At 36.4% G+C, this 17226-nt stretch overlaps 1 protein-coding gene across 12 annotated transcripts in view; it reads left to right on the forward strand.

Moving 5' to 3' along the window:
* Positions 1–17226, forward strand: part of Zfr (zinc finger RNA binding protein) — a 62532-nt gene that overhangs the window by 14286 nt on the left and 31020 nt on the right. For 8 of the 12 annotated variants that reach the window (XR_015666773.1, XR_015666776.1, XR_015666774.1 and 5 more), the window contains 4 exon segments: positions 5611–5893; positions 6717–6861; positions 9496–9714; positions 14307–14554. Coding sequence is in view for 6 of the 12 variants with exons in the window: in NM_001270972.1 (NP_001257901.1) it covers positions 5611–5893; positions 6717–6861; positions 9496–9714; positions 14307–14554 (895 nt within the window). In the remaining 6 variants the exon portion in view is untranslated. 12 annotated transcript variants of the gene reach the window in all.

Here is a 17226-nt window from a genome sequence, read left to right on the forward strand (position 1 = left end):
GTTTGATTCTAAACCATTGGTCTTACCATGATCTCTGGCCTGCTGCACAGCTGCTGATCTGGGCTTTCATTTTTCTCCATGTTTGCAAAATCTTTTAACTTGTTTTACTTTTTGTTTAGTCTGAGTACATTTCTTGTAGCTTCTTCTGAAAAGGTATATAATGGGAAAAGTTTGACTCAGATATCCTTTTTTTTTTTTTTTTCTTCTTTTCGGAGCTGGGGACCGAACCCCGGGCCTTGCGCTCGCTAGGCAAGCACGCTACCGCTGAGCTAAATCCCCAACCCCTCAGAAGTCCTTTAAAAGTACTTTACACTAGTCAGAAGATAAGCCTACGAAACATACATCTACTATAGGCAAACATTATATTTTCAAATTCAATCAGCCAACCTACTAGAAAAGAATCAAAGAGCCAAACTTGGAAACATTTTCCAACTTTCAAACACAAAAGAAGTCCAATTTTCCAGAGAGGAAAATATAACAGTATAGTTTACAATCAATAGAAAATCAGATAACTAGTGGGCCACAGACAATATGGTAATGTCTTCAAAACTCAAGGGAAGATGGTTACTCTGTCGAATTTTATGCCCAGCTTAACTATGGAGAATAAGTACTTTTTTCCCGAATTAGGAAATTTTGAAAGTAGAGTTATTTTGGGATATGTGTTTCCTGCACTGTTGGAATCACCTGCTTTGCAGGTGAGAATCTGCTTTCTTTAGATACCTGACAATGAATTGTCATCCATCCCCTCTTACATTATTTTAATGAAGAAAGCAGCAAGGCTGCCTGAAGAATCTTTCTTTCTTTCTTATTTGTTTGTTTATTTATTTATTTATTTATTTATTTATTTATTTATTTATTTATTTATATGTAGCCTCTCGACATATTCCTGTCTGATCAGGGTCTCTGTGTAGACCAGAGCAAAGGTCCTCCTGCCTCTGCCTCCTAAGTGCTAGGATTTAAGGCATGTACCACTATGCTCACCTTAAGGAACTATATCAAGGTTTCTAGCTTACTTTTTGATAAGCAGGTGACGAAAGTGATCATTATCTTCCAGAGTAAATCCAAGAATGTGAAGAAGGTTTACAGTTTAATATTAGTTCTCTAGGTACTTTCTTATTTTACTTTTTAAAATCTTTTTGGGCAAGGTCTCTTGTAGTCAAGGGTATCTAGAAATTGGATTCTTATAAAATTACATTGGTATCTGTAGGAGGCTGGCTCCAAGTCAAGATAATATGGTTAATAATAACAGTCTGGTAATTAATAATAAGTCTAATAAGTGTATACTAACTTGCCTAGTTTCTTTTCCATGTTTTAAGTAGAGGAAAGTAGCCTCTTTTATATCTGTAACTCTGGAAGTGTTTCCTTTTTTTTTTTTTTTAACTCAATGTATTTGAGTATTTGGCTTGTATCTGTGTACCACTTATGTGCCCAGTACCCTCCAAGGCCAGAAGAGATCCCCTGATTTACAGATAACTTTAAGCCATCAGGTAGATACTAGGAATCAAACCCAGGTCCTCTGGAAGAGCAAGCAACAAGTGCTCTCTTCACTACTGAGCCCTCTCTCCAGCCCCTTACATGTTATTACTGTTTGTACCTACTGTTATTAATGTTTGGGATTTTTTTTTTGGTTTGTTTTTGGAGTGTTTTTGCAGTGTTGACAAGGTCTCTTTGTGTGGCCCTGGCTGTCCTAGAACTTGGCTTTGTAGACCAGACTGGTCTCAAAGTCACAGAGATCTGCTTTGTACTACCTCCTGTGGGCTGGAATTGAAAGCATGACCCACCATACCCAACGTACATACCCAGAGTACAGAAATAGTAGGAATAATTTCACTGAGACAGGAGACATAAACACGCATATGGTCTTCCTCCCTGCGTCACATGCATTCTTAAGGGTTAGGATCATGCAGTATAAGCCGAATTGCCTTCGTAGTTGATTTGTTTCAACTCTGTTCCCACCTACTTTTTATCCTTTAGAACAAGAAAATAATTTCTTTTCTATTTAGTTTCCCTCCATTTAAAACTAATTTAAATCTGACAAGATTCTATATATTATTCACAAGAGATAATTACTCAAAAGCTCTTGTCTTTACAGATTGAAGTCAGTTAAATTTTACATTGTGTGCAGGGAGATGACACCTTTTATTTTACTACTATAAAATAGATAAATCCCTTTGATTTTTAACTTGTTATTTTGAACTTGGTGTTGACTTAACCAATCCTTTCTGCAATCAAATTCCCAGTGCTTAGGAGTCAAAATCAGAGACTCTCTCACACTGAGCTTCACTCCTGGTCTTTGACCTGAATTTTTAAAGTAAATTTACTGGCCTCTGTGTATTTTATTGGACTAGTATTAGCTAGTTTGGTATCTGTATCATAGCATAAGAGAGTGGGGGGTTGTGTTTGAAATTCAAGGAGAATTTTCTGATATTTAAGTTATTACAATATATAAAAGGCTTTAATTTGAACAAAAGTCACCTCAGCTACCCTTGGAATTGGGACTACATAATATATTTGATGGTTCCAGGAGCTCAGTTGATAGACTGCTTGTACTGTGGGGAAAACTTGAATTGGATTCCCCACCTGGCCAAAGACTGAGGGGTTGAGGGCTTCAGCATCTTTCCTAGCTATATAGTAAGTTCAAGGTCAATCTGGAATGTAGGCACCTATCTCAAAACAGCAACAAAAGAAGTTACAGTTCCAGTCCAGATGATGAATTATGGGACCTGGATATGTGAAATTAAACTGGGTTAGGAAGCCCTGGGAATGTATATATAATAATTGTTTACTACCCTGGCATCATTTTTATAAAGTACTTGGGAAAGGTGACTTTGTAATTTTTTATTCAGGCTGAGACAGTTGGAAGAATACAGAAATAATAGGAATAATTTCACTGAGACAGGAGACATAAACAAGCATATGGTCTTCCTCCCTGTGTTACATGCATTCTTGGGTTAGGATTAGGTAGTGTAAGTCAAGTTGCCTACCTAGTTAGGTGACTTGTTTCCACTCCATTTCCACTTACTTTTTGTCCTGTATAACATTTGGAGCCAAGAAATGTGGGTAATTACAGCTGACTGTGTATGTGCAGGCTCTGAGTTATGAATAAAGACCAAATGATTGTGTTTGTTTGCACTGATGAGCATTATAGGTGTTTTGTTGTCATCTGGTATTTCCTAGACTGTAGTTACTTACATGGCATTTTCATTAATGTGAACATGAGATCATATCATGTGATGATGAAACTATATGCATATGCTATTCCGTTTTAGAAACTTATGTATTTGTTTTGCTAAGGATTCTACCAACGGCCTTTGCATGTGTCAGACATGAGGCTCTACCACTGAGCTATATTCCTAGCTCTTGAGAACTGTGCCCTTTTGTGCAAGAAATTGAGCATTATCTGACTTATTATTAATCATATTATCTTGACCTGAAGCCAGCCTCCTACAGATACCAAAGTGTAATTTTATGAGAATCTGAGTTTAAATCTGAATTTTAAATTAACCAATTTTCTCTTTAGACAGTGTGTGTGTGTGTGTGTGTGTGTGTGTGTGTGTGTGTGTGTGTGTGATATGTCAAATCTTACTGGTTAAATGTTTAATACAAGTTTGAGAGACTAGGTGTGTTTTTGTTTTAGTTTTTTGGCCTAGTTCTTATGTAACCAAGAGTGACCTTGAATATCTGACTCCTGCCTTCAGTTCTCAAGTATTTGGATTACAGTTGTGATCTCTACACCAGTTTTATGATGCTGAATATTGAGCCTGGGTTCTTTTTCTCTCTCTCTCTCTCTCTCTCTCTCTCTCTCTCTCACACACACACACACACACACTTTTTTTTTTTTTTTCTGATGGAAGACAACACCATGAGCCATAGCATGTGGAAGTCAGGGCACAGCTTACAGGAGTCTGTTCTCTAAAGAGTATCTAGTCATGGGCAATCAGGAAGATAAAATTTCAGATGACCTGAGTCAGAGACCCAGAATCCACATGAAATAAAAGAGAACCACCTCCACAAAAATCCCCCTGACTTTCACACGTGCACAGAACAAACCTCCACATACGCACAATCTTTTTTTTTTTTCTTTAAAGACTATCAAATTGAAGCTTGGAATATAGCTCATTAGTGAAGACTTCCTCTAGCATGTATAAAGCTTTTATTTCAATACCCAACCCTTAAAAGTAAGCAAATAAATGAGTAAAATTTAAAAATGCCATATCCATAAGAAATGAAATGTTAGTTTTAGACAGATTTACCACTGAAAATGTGAGCTTATCTTTCCTTTTCTGTAATTGCCATATATGCAAAAGTGTTGACTAGTTTTATATTAAAATATGGGAACTTCATCCAATTAGAATTTAACTTTCTTTGGACTCTAAGTTTTTTGTTTGTTTTTTGTTTTTTGTTTTCTTTTTCATATTGGACTGAAATCTGGCACCCTGTAACTTCCATCTGTTGGTTCTAGTTCTGTTCTCTGGAGCAGCATGGAGTAAGTGTCTTCATTTAGAAGGCAGCTATCACATTTTCTAGACTCTTCATTTTGATATAAAATAAAATCCTTATCTATAAGTTTCATATTCCCCTTAGTGAAATTTTAGTCGATCCGTGTTTTCCATAATACAGGTTAAATATGGTGGCCCAAATACTCGTACTTCTTATGCTGCCATGCACATCAATACAGGATACAGTTTACTTTATAACCCATGAATCATATACTTGTAATTAATCAGTGCTGTATCAGGAGTTCATACCCCCCAGCTAGTCTTGACTGTTGGCTAATGCTACACCTTGTTGTCAGCCAAAACATTTCAGCTCCTGGGTGTCCCTGCTTCTGAGAAGGCATGTGTACCTTGGTAGTGCCATCTTAGCAAGGGAAATGATGAGTGTGCTGCTCAGAACCTTTAATGAAAACTAAAGTATGCGATCTTGTGATAACATCCACAGATTCTTATTTTAGAAATTAAAGTAACATTCTTACAAAAAATTTTAGGTGAAAATTAACTTGATTACTGTTTTTGGAAAATGCTTTTGCCTTTTGAGGCTTAAATGGGATGACTGCAAAGCATCTGCCTTAGAGCCCTTTACAGAATTCTCTATTAAATTTTAAAAGAACTTGTGTACTGAAATGCTATGTATAAGCAGGAAAATTTATCATATTTCACTATAAGTTATATAAGGTCTTTTTGTTGAGATTTTTTTAATATATAGAATAAAATAATGAACTTTATATATAAAAATGCTTTTCTAAATTCCTAATTGGTATAAGCTTCTCTTTTTTTTTTGTCCCAGTGCTTCATCTTTGTTTTGCTTTGTATAGTGATTCATGATAATATGTGTATATTTGAATATATATTGTGATTAAGGAATGAAAATTTAAAAAAGAGTAACAAATTAACAGTATTGACTAGAAAGTATTGAGTTCAAATACTTTGCCTTCTGTCATCAGTAGTTACATTACTTGAAAATATGCCTTTTAATTGATCATTTTAAGGTGATTCTTTGATTTTAAAAAATTAAATTATATTTCTGTTTTATAATTGCTAAATAATTTTAAGATGACTGCTTGATTTTAAAATTAAATTATCGTATTTATTCTTCTACTTCACAATATAGCCAGCAGCCAGCTTCGGGTGTAGCCTATTCCCATCCAACTACAGTTGCTAGCTACACTGTCCATCAGGCTCCAGTAGCTGCTCACACAGTTACTGCTGCTTACGCACCAGCAGCCGCCACAGTTGCAGTTGCCAGGCCTGCTCCAGTTGCTGTTGCAGCTGCTGCAACAGCTGCTGCTTATGGAGGCTACCCCACTGCACACACAGCAACCGACTATGGTTACACCCAGAGGCAACAAGAAGCACCACCACCACCACCCCCAGCTACTACACAGAACTACCAGGTAAAACAACAAACACACATCTGGTTCAGTAGCCTTAACATCTACATTTAATGGGTTCAGTATGATAGAAGGCCAAAGCCAGTACTTCTAAATGTACTTGCAGTGATGGAGAAAATTTCTTTGCAGTGGATTTTATATGTCAATTCTCCCTTTTCTAGTTTTATCCTTCTATACACATTTATATGTATTTATATGTGTTTTTTAGTTTTTTAAAAAGTTTACACAAATCATAGTTTAAATGCTTTAATTTTACCCTAAGTTTTTGGAAAAAAGAAACTACTCGGGGAATATGTTCTTTGTTTGTACAAGTATTACTTGTCCAGCTGAGACGGGATAGTTCGAAGCTCATGGACATAAGAAAAATGTTTTCTTTTTGAAACTTAGCAAAGTTTCTGATTCTCTTGCTAATAGTTTTATACTATATCGCCTGGTCCCATGGAAATTCTCTCTCTAATACTATAGGAGTCATTTTTAAAGACAAAAGTGAGCTTTTGAGAAAAATGGGTTATTCGATTCAGTAATTTGAGTGTTTTGAAGTTCTGATTGAAGTCAAACATACTGCTTAAAGTGCTTTTGATTTTATTTTTAAAAGTTCTTAATTAGCTACATTTGTATTAAAACTTGATTGTATGGTTTAGTTTATATTTTAATAATGTTTCTTATTATAAATTAATAATTGATTAATTAGTTGTTTTAAAACTATATGTTTAGGCGTATATAACTTATGTTTTGTTTTTCTTTGTTATATTTTTACACAGTAAGAATTCTTTTCCTGCCACTTAAGTCAAAGTCACACTTTGTTTGTTTGATTTCTTCTCTTTAGGACTCATACTCGTATGTAAGATCCACAGCCCCTGCTGTGGCTTATGATAGTAAGCAGTACTACCAACAGCCCACAGCAACTGCTGCTGCAGTGGCTGCTGCTGCCCAGCCTCAGCCTTCGGTTGCTGAAACCTACTATCAGACAGGTGGGCTTCATGAACATAAACCGTTTCATTATAAAGTTTTGCAGTAATCTAATGAAGACAAACTGCAGAGTCCATCTATAATGGTTCTGTCTGCTTCTTTGTTTTTGACTACTATAATGCCATTGAGTCACAGAGATGATTAGGAGAAAAGTTGGTGTTCCTTTGTTCTAGAGGTGGCCGCTGTAACATGGTACTCCTCTCTTGCTGTAGCACACAGCCCTAGTAATCAATAAGTACTTTTATGAACCCATTTTTTTTTTCCCGGAGCTGGGGTCCGAACCCAGGACCTTGTGCTTGCTAGGCAAGCGCTCTACCACTGAGCTAAATCCCCAACCCCTGAACCCATATTTTTTATCTGTAATGACAAGTGGTTCTGTTACCGACCACTGATAATGAGTTTCCCTCCCCCAGTTTGTAAAACAGTTTGTTAAACAGCCCCCACACACCTTTAACTTAGTCCACTGTTACAGTTAGAGCTTTGAACCAGCAACATTCACTGAACATCCATAATGTTGAACATGGTGCATATAATAGCTCAAATGCAGAAAGTTCTTTTATCTGTGTAGAAGCCTCCATGTTTGTAGACTTAAAGGATGGACTTGCTGTATATAGAAGCTTGAGAAGTCTTATTTTAAGAACAAAACAGCAATAAGTAAAAATATTTTTAAGGAGCTTTATTTCAAAGCTGAGGAGCTAGGAATGTAGCACAGTTGGGAGAGTGTTTGCTCTGTATGCATGGTGCGCTAGGTCAATCCACAACACCAAATAATACTAGACTTGGTGGCACATGTCCATAATCCCAGCATTCAGTAGGAGGAAGCAAAAGGATCAGGAAGACTATCCTCAGCTACATAGCAGATTTGAGACTCGCTAAAATTGAGCAATACCTTATTTTGAAGATGGATTAGAATATTGGGTTTTAAAAAAAGATCAAACTGGTTTTACTGTTATGGGCAGAAAGTATAATCCACCCTCCATCTCTGTTCTTTGTACATAATCTACTTGTATATGAAGAGGCTGCCCACATCTTTTTGGGGTCTCTGGTTTTTTGATTTTGCATGTCTTAAAAGTGATTGAAAAGGATTTTAAAGATGGTCAGATCCTAGCACTTGAGAAACTGTATTGAATACAGGAGGCATGAGTTTGAGGCTAGACTAGACAATCTAGTAATAATAAGACCCTGCTTCAGAATGTATGTATGTGTAAGCATGTTTGCATATGAGTTTCAGTGACTGGCCTTTTTAAGATCACTTTTCTGTTTATTGGTATACATGATAATCTTTAGTGAACTTCATGCTTATTCCACGGCTCTTCTTTTTTTTTTTTTTTTTAAATCTTTGTTACTTCTGTACCCTTTTTTTCAGTCAGTGGTGCATAGTGTATGCAATTTCCAAAGTTTCGGAGAAACTTTCCATTGGCCCGAGAGACTTATTTATTTATTTATTTTTGACATTTTTTTTATTTTATTGGATATTTTTTATTTACATTTCAAATGTTATCCCCTTTCCCGGTTTCCCATTCAGAAACGCACTATCTCTCCCTGCTTCTGTGAGAGTGCTCACCCACCCACAAACTCCCACCTCCCCGCCCTGACACTGGGGCATCTAGCCTTGAAAGGACCAAGGGCCTGTCCTCCCATTGATGCCTGACAAGGCCATCCTCTGCTACATATGCAGGTGGAGCCATGGGTCTGTCCATGTGTAGTCTTTGGTTGGTGGCTCTAACTCCTCCAACGGGGACCCCATTCTCAGTTCAGCGGTTGGCTACGAGCATCTGCCTCTGTATTTGTCAGACTCTGGCAGAGCCTCTCAGGAGACAGCCATCAGGCTCCTCTTTTTTTTTTTTTTTTTTCAGGTTCCTCTTAAGAGTGCTCAGTTATGTCAGAGTCAGAAGATCTTGAATTTTAAGTTTCAACATAGACTTTTTAGTCATTTGGTCCTTGAATATTGGGTTTTTCTGTAAAATGCTATTTTAATCTATTGTTTTGATCGGGTATAAATAAATTTTACTGTCTAGTATTTGGGCATTTCTCTGAAATGAAATCATTAATGTGACTAATAGTAATTAATCATTGATTCGTAAGATTTTTTTGATGTTTTGTTAATGAGTATTGTCCAAGACAAGTTAATAAAACATGAATGGTACCCATTTAAGGATAGCTTTACTCAAGCTATTGAAGAATTTGATAAGTAGCAGCTTTGAGTTGAAGTTAAATTCACTGAGTAAGTTGGCAAAATATGATTTACTAAACACTGACATTTTTAATTTTAACTAAATATAATGAAATGCTAATTTAGCTCTTTGTTCTGTTTGCAACATTAGGCATTTCAGGTACACTGATTGATTTAATTGTATACATACATACCATTATAGAAAAACAGTCATTTATAATATTGCTATTCTGGTTGTAATTCTAATGGACTGTCAGCCAGAAATGTAGCGACATTTGGGGAAAGGTGATAGATGAATCTACTTACTTATTTATATTTGTAGTAAAAATTGTATCATTGTTTGCTCAGAAAAAATTGCTAGCACTTCTGACAGCCATGGTTGTTAGTTTTTTAAGCTTATGGTTACAATGATTTTCTGCATTGTACTTACCCTTTTATTTTTCTCATGTCTTTCTTGCTTTAGCTCCTAAAGCAGGTTATAGTCAAGGTGCAACACAGTATACTCAAGCCCAGCAAGCTCGACAAGTGACAGCCATAAAACCAGCCACCCCAAGTCCAGCTACCACTACTTTCTCCATTTATCCTGTGTCCTCCACTGTACAGCCAGTGGCAGCTGCGGCTACTGTGGTACCGTCCTATACTCAGAGTGCTACTTACAGTACCACAGCAGTTACTTACTCCGGTAAGATTGACAAACTGTATTTAGGTGGATAAACAAATTGCAAAGCATTGATTAGAAACTATCGTGATTTTCTCTGGAATTTCTTCTTAAGGTAGCAGGTACTGAATTGATTGTTATTAACGTAAATATTTGTACATAATTTAGCAAAAGGTCCATGCTATAAGCAGTGTTGTTGGTGATGGTGGTAGAAACCCTTAGCACAATATACTGCCCTTTGGGGGAATTTGAAAGCGAGTCATGTGTGCGTGAGCAGTAACTTCTGTTGTTTAGGGGTGGAGTCCCTGTCTAAGAGGGACCAGCAAACTTTCCTCTTGCCCTATAGAGCGTGTGCAGGTCAGAAGACAACTTGCAGGACTTAGTTCTCTTCTTCTACCCTGTGGACCACCACAGAAATTGAACTCAGACTATCAGATTTGGCTATAATCTCCACAGTTTGTTTGTTTGTTTGTTTTTTACTTGTTTGTGGTTTTTCAAGATTGGGTTTCCTTGGCTGTTCTGTAACTTGGTCTGTAGACCAGGCATGTACATAGTAAGCCACAATTTTAATAGTGGGAAGTCCAACACGGGCACTATCAAATATATAAATTTCTGATTAAACTTGGTGTACTTTGGTTTATAATTTATAAAACTTAAAATGAGATTGGCAGACAGTAAGATCTTAGTAATTATACTTCTTCATGTAAAGAGTCTTGTTTATTTCTTCCTAATGTAAATACTTTTTTGAATTGTCATCCAACGATCTGAGTGGTTTACTTTGAGACATGGCCTCAGTGCTCCTGATGACAGAATAAAATTAGAAATATAGCTTAGGCAGGCTTATGTTCACTATGATCTTCCTGCCTTGTTTGAGTGCTGATGGGATTATAGGTATTCACCATCAAACCCAGTATTGATATATATTTTCTTTCTTTTTTAACATTTATTTATTTGGGTAAAGGGAATGCATTTGTATTTGTTTCTTTGTATTCCAGCCAGCCTTTTAAGTAAAGAAACGCTACTTTTAAGGGTTGTTTCTGTTTAGTTACATCAGGAGCATATAACAATAACGCCTTTATTTCTAATCCATGATACCATCATTGGTTTAGGTATTGCCTCTCAGGTATCTCCATTATAAGATAGCTTTTCTCCTTATAAGTCATCAATTTATGGGCCTGTTGTCCAACTACCTGCTGCAGGTTGTCAAGTTGTCGTGTGTGTGTGTATGTGTGTGTGTGATTTGTGTGTGTGTGTGTGTGTGTGTGTGTGTGTGTGTGTGTGTGTGATTTCTTTGGTGGCTGTTGGAACTTCTTTTGTGTAACATGTTGTTTAATGTGTTACAAGCGATTGGCTTATGTCTCTTTGGAATAATATTTTCATGAATTTGACCAATGGGGTCCTTTTACTCCTGAGTCTTTTGAACATTCCCAAATTAGTCAATGTGCACTTGTAAGATTTCCCTCGACTCAGCAAGCAGCCATTTCCTTAGGGATCCTTATAGTTTCTTATAAATGTGCATGTCATCAAGAACCTTTCAGTGTTTTGTAGTAATACTGTATTTTGAAGCGAGTGGGGGGGGCACTTCTAATGTTTTTATGCTATTCTATAAATTTTTATATTTAGTGGGAGGGGCAAGCAGTGTACCTGTGTGGATGTCACAGGACAGCTTGTCCTGGGAGTTGTCAACTTGGAGGCTAGAGAGATGGCTCAGTGGTTTTAGAGTACTTGCTACTCTTGCAGAGGACCCAAATGGGGTTCCCAGCCCATGTCAGGCTGATACAGGCCTATAACCCAGCTCCAAAGAATTCCAACACATCTGGTCTCCTCAGGTGCTTGCACTAACTTTGACACACACATACCCCTCCCACATACACACACACACAGAGTTTGGCATTTTATCACATGTACTGTGTGTAATGACCCATCAGGGTAATATACATAACTGTCGCTTCAAACACCATTCCTTTCTGTTTAAATAATCAAATACCTCTCCACTATCTTGAAATATTTTCTCTGTTATTAACCATAATCATCCTACTATATATATTGAACATTAGAAGATCTCTTATCTTACCTGTACCTGAAATTCCATACTCTGTCTATCCCATAAACACACTATTTTATATATTATATAAATATATAAAATATTATACAGTAACAGTGTCAATCAAAAAGAAAACTGATGGGCTGGCATGATGTCTCAGTAAAGATGCTTGCTGCCAGGCTGTAAACTATATGTGTGTGAGTGAGTGAGTGAGTGTGTGTGTGTGTGTGTGTGTGTGTGTGTATTTTAGTTGTGTATATACATTTGTGCCTGTTAGAGTAAGGGTAGTAATGCCTGCCTTGTAGCTATCTTCTAAAACTTTACTGTATCTGGCACACTGCCTTCCATAAGATAGACTCTCAGATTTAAACACACATCTCAGAGGTGTTCGTGATCAACTAAGTTTCACTTTTGTATTTCTGTGAGGCCTTGGGTTCCAATATTGTTTTTTTTTCTTTTAAGATGATTTATATCAGAATTATAGTTTTAGTTAGTAATAATATAAAAGTAACTTTTATTGGGTTTGTTTCTTAGTTTCTTTTTTATATTCATTTATTTTCTAATGTTGCCAGAGCTTCCCTGAGCTCCAGGGCTCAAATGTTATCCTACCTCAGTTTCCCAAGTAGGTGAGATTCTGCATTGTATCACCATACTTGCCAGCCAAATTGATTTTAGTCAGCAGGTTTGGGGGCCAATTCTGGTTCTGGTTCTGTGTGTATGCACTTGCACACAGGTATGGTATGCACAGGTACTCTTGTCATATGTGAAGTCAGAGGATAGCACTTAGAAGTTGGTTGTCTCCTTCCCCCATGGATTCCAGGGATTGAATTCAGTTAGTTCATCAGACATGAGAAGCAAATGCAAACCTTGAGCTGTCATATATGCCTTATTGTGGCTCTTTATAGTGAAATTTAAACTGATGTTCTGTCTATAAATTTGAAAGCAACATTTGTGCTTTTTTGGTTTGGTTTGAGTTTTTTGGTTTGTTTTGATGTGTAGAAGATGATATAAATAGGACTGACTAATAAATTCATTGAACTATACAATTTTCCTTAAATCAATCAGTTATTCTCTTATCTGATCATGTGGTTGTCACTGGTATATCTGCCTTTTTCTTCTTTCAGGTATTTTCTTCTACCACATTTTCTTAAAGTTTCATAAGCGTTTTATAATCTGATAATTTGACAAAAATTTAAAAAGACGTTTCTGAAAAGGTCTTGATTTTATTTTTTTTAAATCTTTATTAACTGTCAGTTTAGAGATTCTTAGGATTCTGGTTACTTGTATAGCTTAGCTTTCGTCTTCCAATTCATTTTATGTAGACATTTTTGAGTCAGTAGGTCAAAATTCATTCGATTATAATCGATTAGCTTTTAAGAACAAAACGCTCTACATTCATGCTCATTCTCTTCACCTACCCCATTCCCTACCCACTCTCTGTGCTGAGGTTCTATCTGCTGTGCCATCTAGTGCTGAGCAGGAGTTCAGTCCCCGTTCTCTTTAATTTTGTGCTGTTTTGCCCTCTTGGTCTTCCTTCACTTCTTGCCCACCTATTAAGGAGTTAAAAGAAGTCTGAATGGTAAATAGGCAATGCACTGAATTTTAAGAAACTGGTAAGCAGCTTTTTAGTTTTTAAACATGCTTATATATAGACTAAACTTCAAACTTAAAGTCTTTATGAATATCACTGTTTATGTATGTCAGTTGTTAGTATAATGTGTTTATTTAGTATAGATTCCCAACAGTGTAAATTAGCAGACTCTCTATATTAAATCAGATAGCCATGCTGTTTTCATGTTTTGGAAGAAAGAACACTGTACAGATTCTTGTTCCATGGTTTTGTAACTTGTCCTGTTTTTTTTTTTTTTTTTTTTTTTTTTGGTTCTTTTTTTCGGAGCTGGGGATCGAACCCAGGGCCTTGCGCTTCCTAGGCAAGCGCTCTACCACTGAGCTAAATCCCCAACCCCAACTTGTCCTGTTTTTAAAACTATATTATTTGCCTCCTAAACATGCTTGCTCATTTCTTGTTTTGACCATTTGTACAATTCATAAAATGGTCACTGGGACTTGAAATCCTCTTCTCCTTAACTGCTATTCTCTTGTCAAATCTTACTTTATTTTTGGTTGTAAGCTTAACCTTTAATGGCTGAGCCATCTCTCCAGCCTAAATCTTACTTTATGAAGTGCTTCTGAATTTTTCCACTTGACAGTCTTCTTCAAGTCAGTGTTTTGTGAAATGTGCTCAGAGGATCAATAGGTTCTGTAACCATACAGTTGTCAAACAGGTTCCTTCAGTGAGCAGTAAGCATCTTTTAAGTGAAGGGTTCAATCGTATACTTTTCTTATACATCCTTACAACACCTGATTTGTCACATAAATATTTAAATGACTTGGTGTAGACGGCTGGTAAGTTTTGTGTGGGAGAAGGTTTCATGAGATAAGATACATACATAATTGTAAATATGCACAATTATTTACCTATTGGAATTTATTGGATTTAAATTTATAATTGACATTTAATTTGTCCTTTTATAATCATATAACATAATCTTTGTTTCATTTTATTTGTAAGGTACATCTTATTCAGGTTATGAAGCAGCCGTATATTCAGCTGCGTCTTCCTACTACCAACAGCAGCAGCAGCAACAGAAGCAAGCAGCAGCAGCAGCTGCTGCTGCAGCAGCAACAGCTGCCTGGACAGGGACCACCTTTACTAAAAAAACACCATTCCAAAATAAACAACTGAAACCAAAACAGCCTCCCAAACCACCCCAGATTCATTATTGTGATGTTTGTAAGATCAGCTGTGCTGGACCACAGGTATTTATATTGTGTATTTACCATGAGTCTCAGTGGTTGTTTTTCATAATTGAGTAGAGTTGGTGTCTAACTCCTGTGCCTACAAAGCACATTCACATCTGTGTATTCTGTACTCAGCAACTCACCCATAGATCAAAAATATGCATGTGGAAAACTACATCTGTGTAGAGTACCTACACTTTTTTTTCCTATTATTTTCTAAATATATAGTAAAACAGTTCAGTAGGATTTACAACAGGTACTATAAATAATCTATAGATCTTAATGTATGCAGGTGAAGTAGATTATATGCAAATAATTTTGCTATTTTATTTAAAGAACTTGAGTATGCTTGGATTTTGGTCAACAATTTCCTGCAGACACCGAGAGATGGCTGTATTTCACTAAACATTTCTCTAAAAGTTGTTTTTGTTGAAACACAGAAGCAATAATCAGGAAAACTGTAAAAATGGTTATAAATGTTTGAAAAATAAGGAAATCGAACCCTCTACCCTTTCTAGGGTGCCTCCTTTGCTTTTTATATAAAACTTTAAAAGATTTTTAAAATTCCAATTAACCTATAATTTTAATGATTGTGTTTCTAATGAGACTATTTTGCACATGTTTCATAGAATGTAACTTCTGTTATTTTCTCCACAAGGGGACTGGGAACATTGGAAATTAGAGAAGTGTAAGGAAGATGACCTGCAGTGCTGGGGGCGTGACTCAGTCAGTAAAGTGCTTGCCGCTGTATTGAGCCATAGACTCAGATCCCCACAGCTACAGTCAGACATGGTAGTTGCTGCATGCCTGTAATCCTAGTACTGAGAGGTAGAAACGTTCATTGTTGTCCTTGGCTATATAGTCAGTTTTAGGCCAGCTTTGGTAAGAGGCCCTATTTTCCTCTACTCACCTAAAAAAAGACCAACCTATGACAAATGTGAGTTCTTTATTGTCATTTTTATTGTCATGGTTCTACCAGATATACCTTAAAATGTGATTTTTAAGCATGGATCTATTAATGAATTCATCCCTTTACCTGTTTTGACTATGAGAGAGTCCTATTTTGTCAAGTATGGGGGTTGCACTTGTAATCCCAACAACTTGTACAGCAAAAGTAGGAAGGTTTCTTCGCAAGGTCACCCTAGTCTGCAAGCCTGTCTTCTTAAATGTTTTATATCAAAATTTGCATAAGCATTGGCTAGAGGGATGGCTCAGTGGTTAAGAGCACTTGATCTTGCAAAGGACCTGGATTGGGTTTCCAGCACTATGTGCTGACTCACTTAAATACTACAGTTCCAGGAGATAATGATGCCTCTTGCCTCTGAGGGTAAAGGCATGAATATTTTTTGTTTTCAAAGATTTTAACAGCTAGGCATTCAAAAAAGCATATTTGGGGAGAGTAGATCAAATTTGACTCTTTCTATTCTACCAATATATGCCCCCTCCCCTTTTTTGAGAGAGAGACAGACACAGGGTCTTACTACACAGTGCTTGGCCCATCTTCCCTTCTCACTCCCAATTCACTTTGTAGACCATATTGGCCTCAAACTCACAGAGATCTACCTGCCTCTCCTCCCAAGTGCTGGGATCAAAGTCGTGTGCCATTATGCCTAGCTTATATATACTTTTTAACTTACTGGATTAGTTCTGTTTTTAATACATAATTCTGCAATATTTTTGATTTTTTTTTGTGTGTGTGTGTGTGTATGTATGTGTTCTCTCAATTGTTGACACTACTTAGTATTAAAATATATGTATTCATATCATTCTTTAGCAATATATTTAACTAGATTAAGTATCAAAATGCATTCAGATTTTCAAAATTAAATTTTATAAATATAACTTCTTATAAAGAACAACTATCAAGCAGTAGTTTCCTAATATAGATACAGCTTCCCCCTTCAGATTAATTAATTCTGTAGCCAGACTTTTGTATAATGACTATTATATGTTATTTTTTGCCCAGTGTTATACACAAGTAATAAAAGAAGTTCTTGAAACTACAGGCAGTTTATAAGTTCTTTGAAGTACTTTTGTAATTCAAATCTACTGGGTTAAAAATAAAGAAAAAAGCTCAGTTAATAGTGTTTTGCAAACATACTTCTATAAGTTCGATTCTCAGAAGTCATGTTTAAAAAATGTCTCATGTTGCCTGAGCTTAGAATAGTAGTGTTCATTCAGAAGTCAGAGATAGTCAGATCCTGGGCACTCCCAGGGTGGTCCCAGGAAAACCTTGCCTACAAAAAGGCTGAGCTAACCTCAAACAGAAACCTAGATTGTGTTTGCCTTGTTTACTCTTCAGCACACACACCTACTCACGCATGTGTACCCATATATAGAATATTGAAGTTGGAGATGTAGTTCAGTAGTAGAATGCATGTGTGTCTACTTAAGTCCCTGAATTCAGTCCTTGGCACCAAATAGCCAAATAGTATTGTTAAATAAACTGCCGAGAATTACATATCATCCATACAGAATCCCTCCTGTACTTAGGTGCTTTGAAAATAGCAGTTCTCATTCATGCTTTCCTCATCCTCTCCCCTTTTATTTATGTATTTTGAGATAGTGTATTGTTGCAAAGCCTGGGACAGTCTTGAACTTACGATTCTCTTTCTCAGCTTATTGAGCACTTATATTACAGGTCTGCACCACACATTTATTGGATTCTTTCTTTTGTTTTGGGCATCTGT

The sequence above is a fragment of the Rattus norvegicus genome, chromosome 2 (assembly GCF_021556685.1).
Source record: "Rattus norvegicus strain SHRSP/BbbUtx chromosome 2, alternate assembly SHRSP_T2T, whole genome shotgun sequence".
Classification (NCBI taxonomy): Eukaryota; Metazoa; Chordata; class Mammalia; order Rodentia; family Muridae; genus Rattus; species Rattus norvegicus.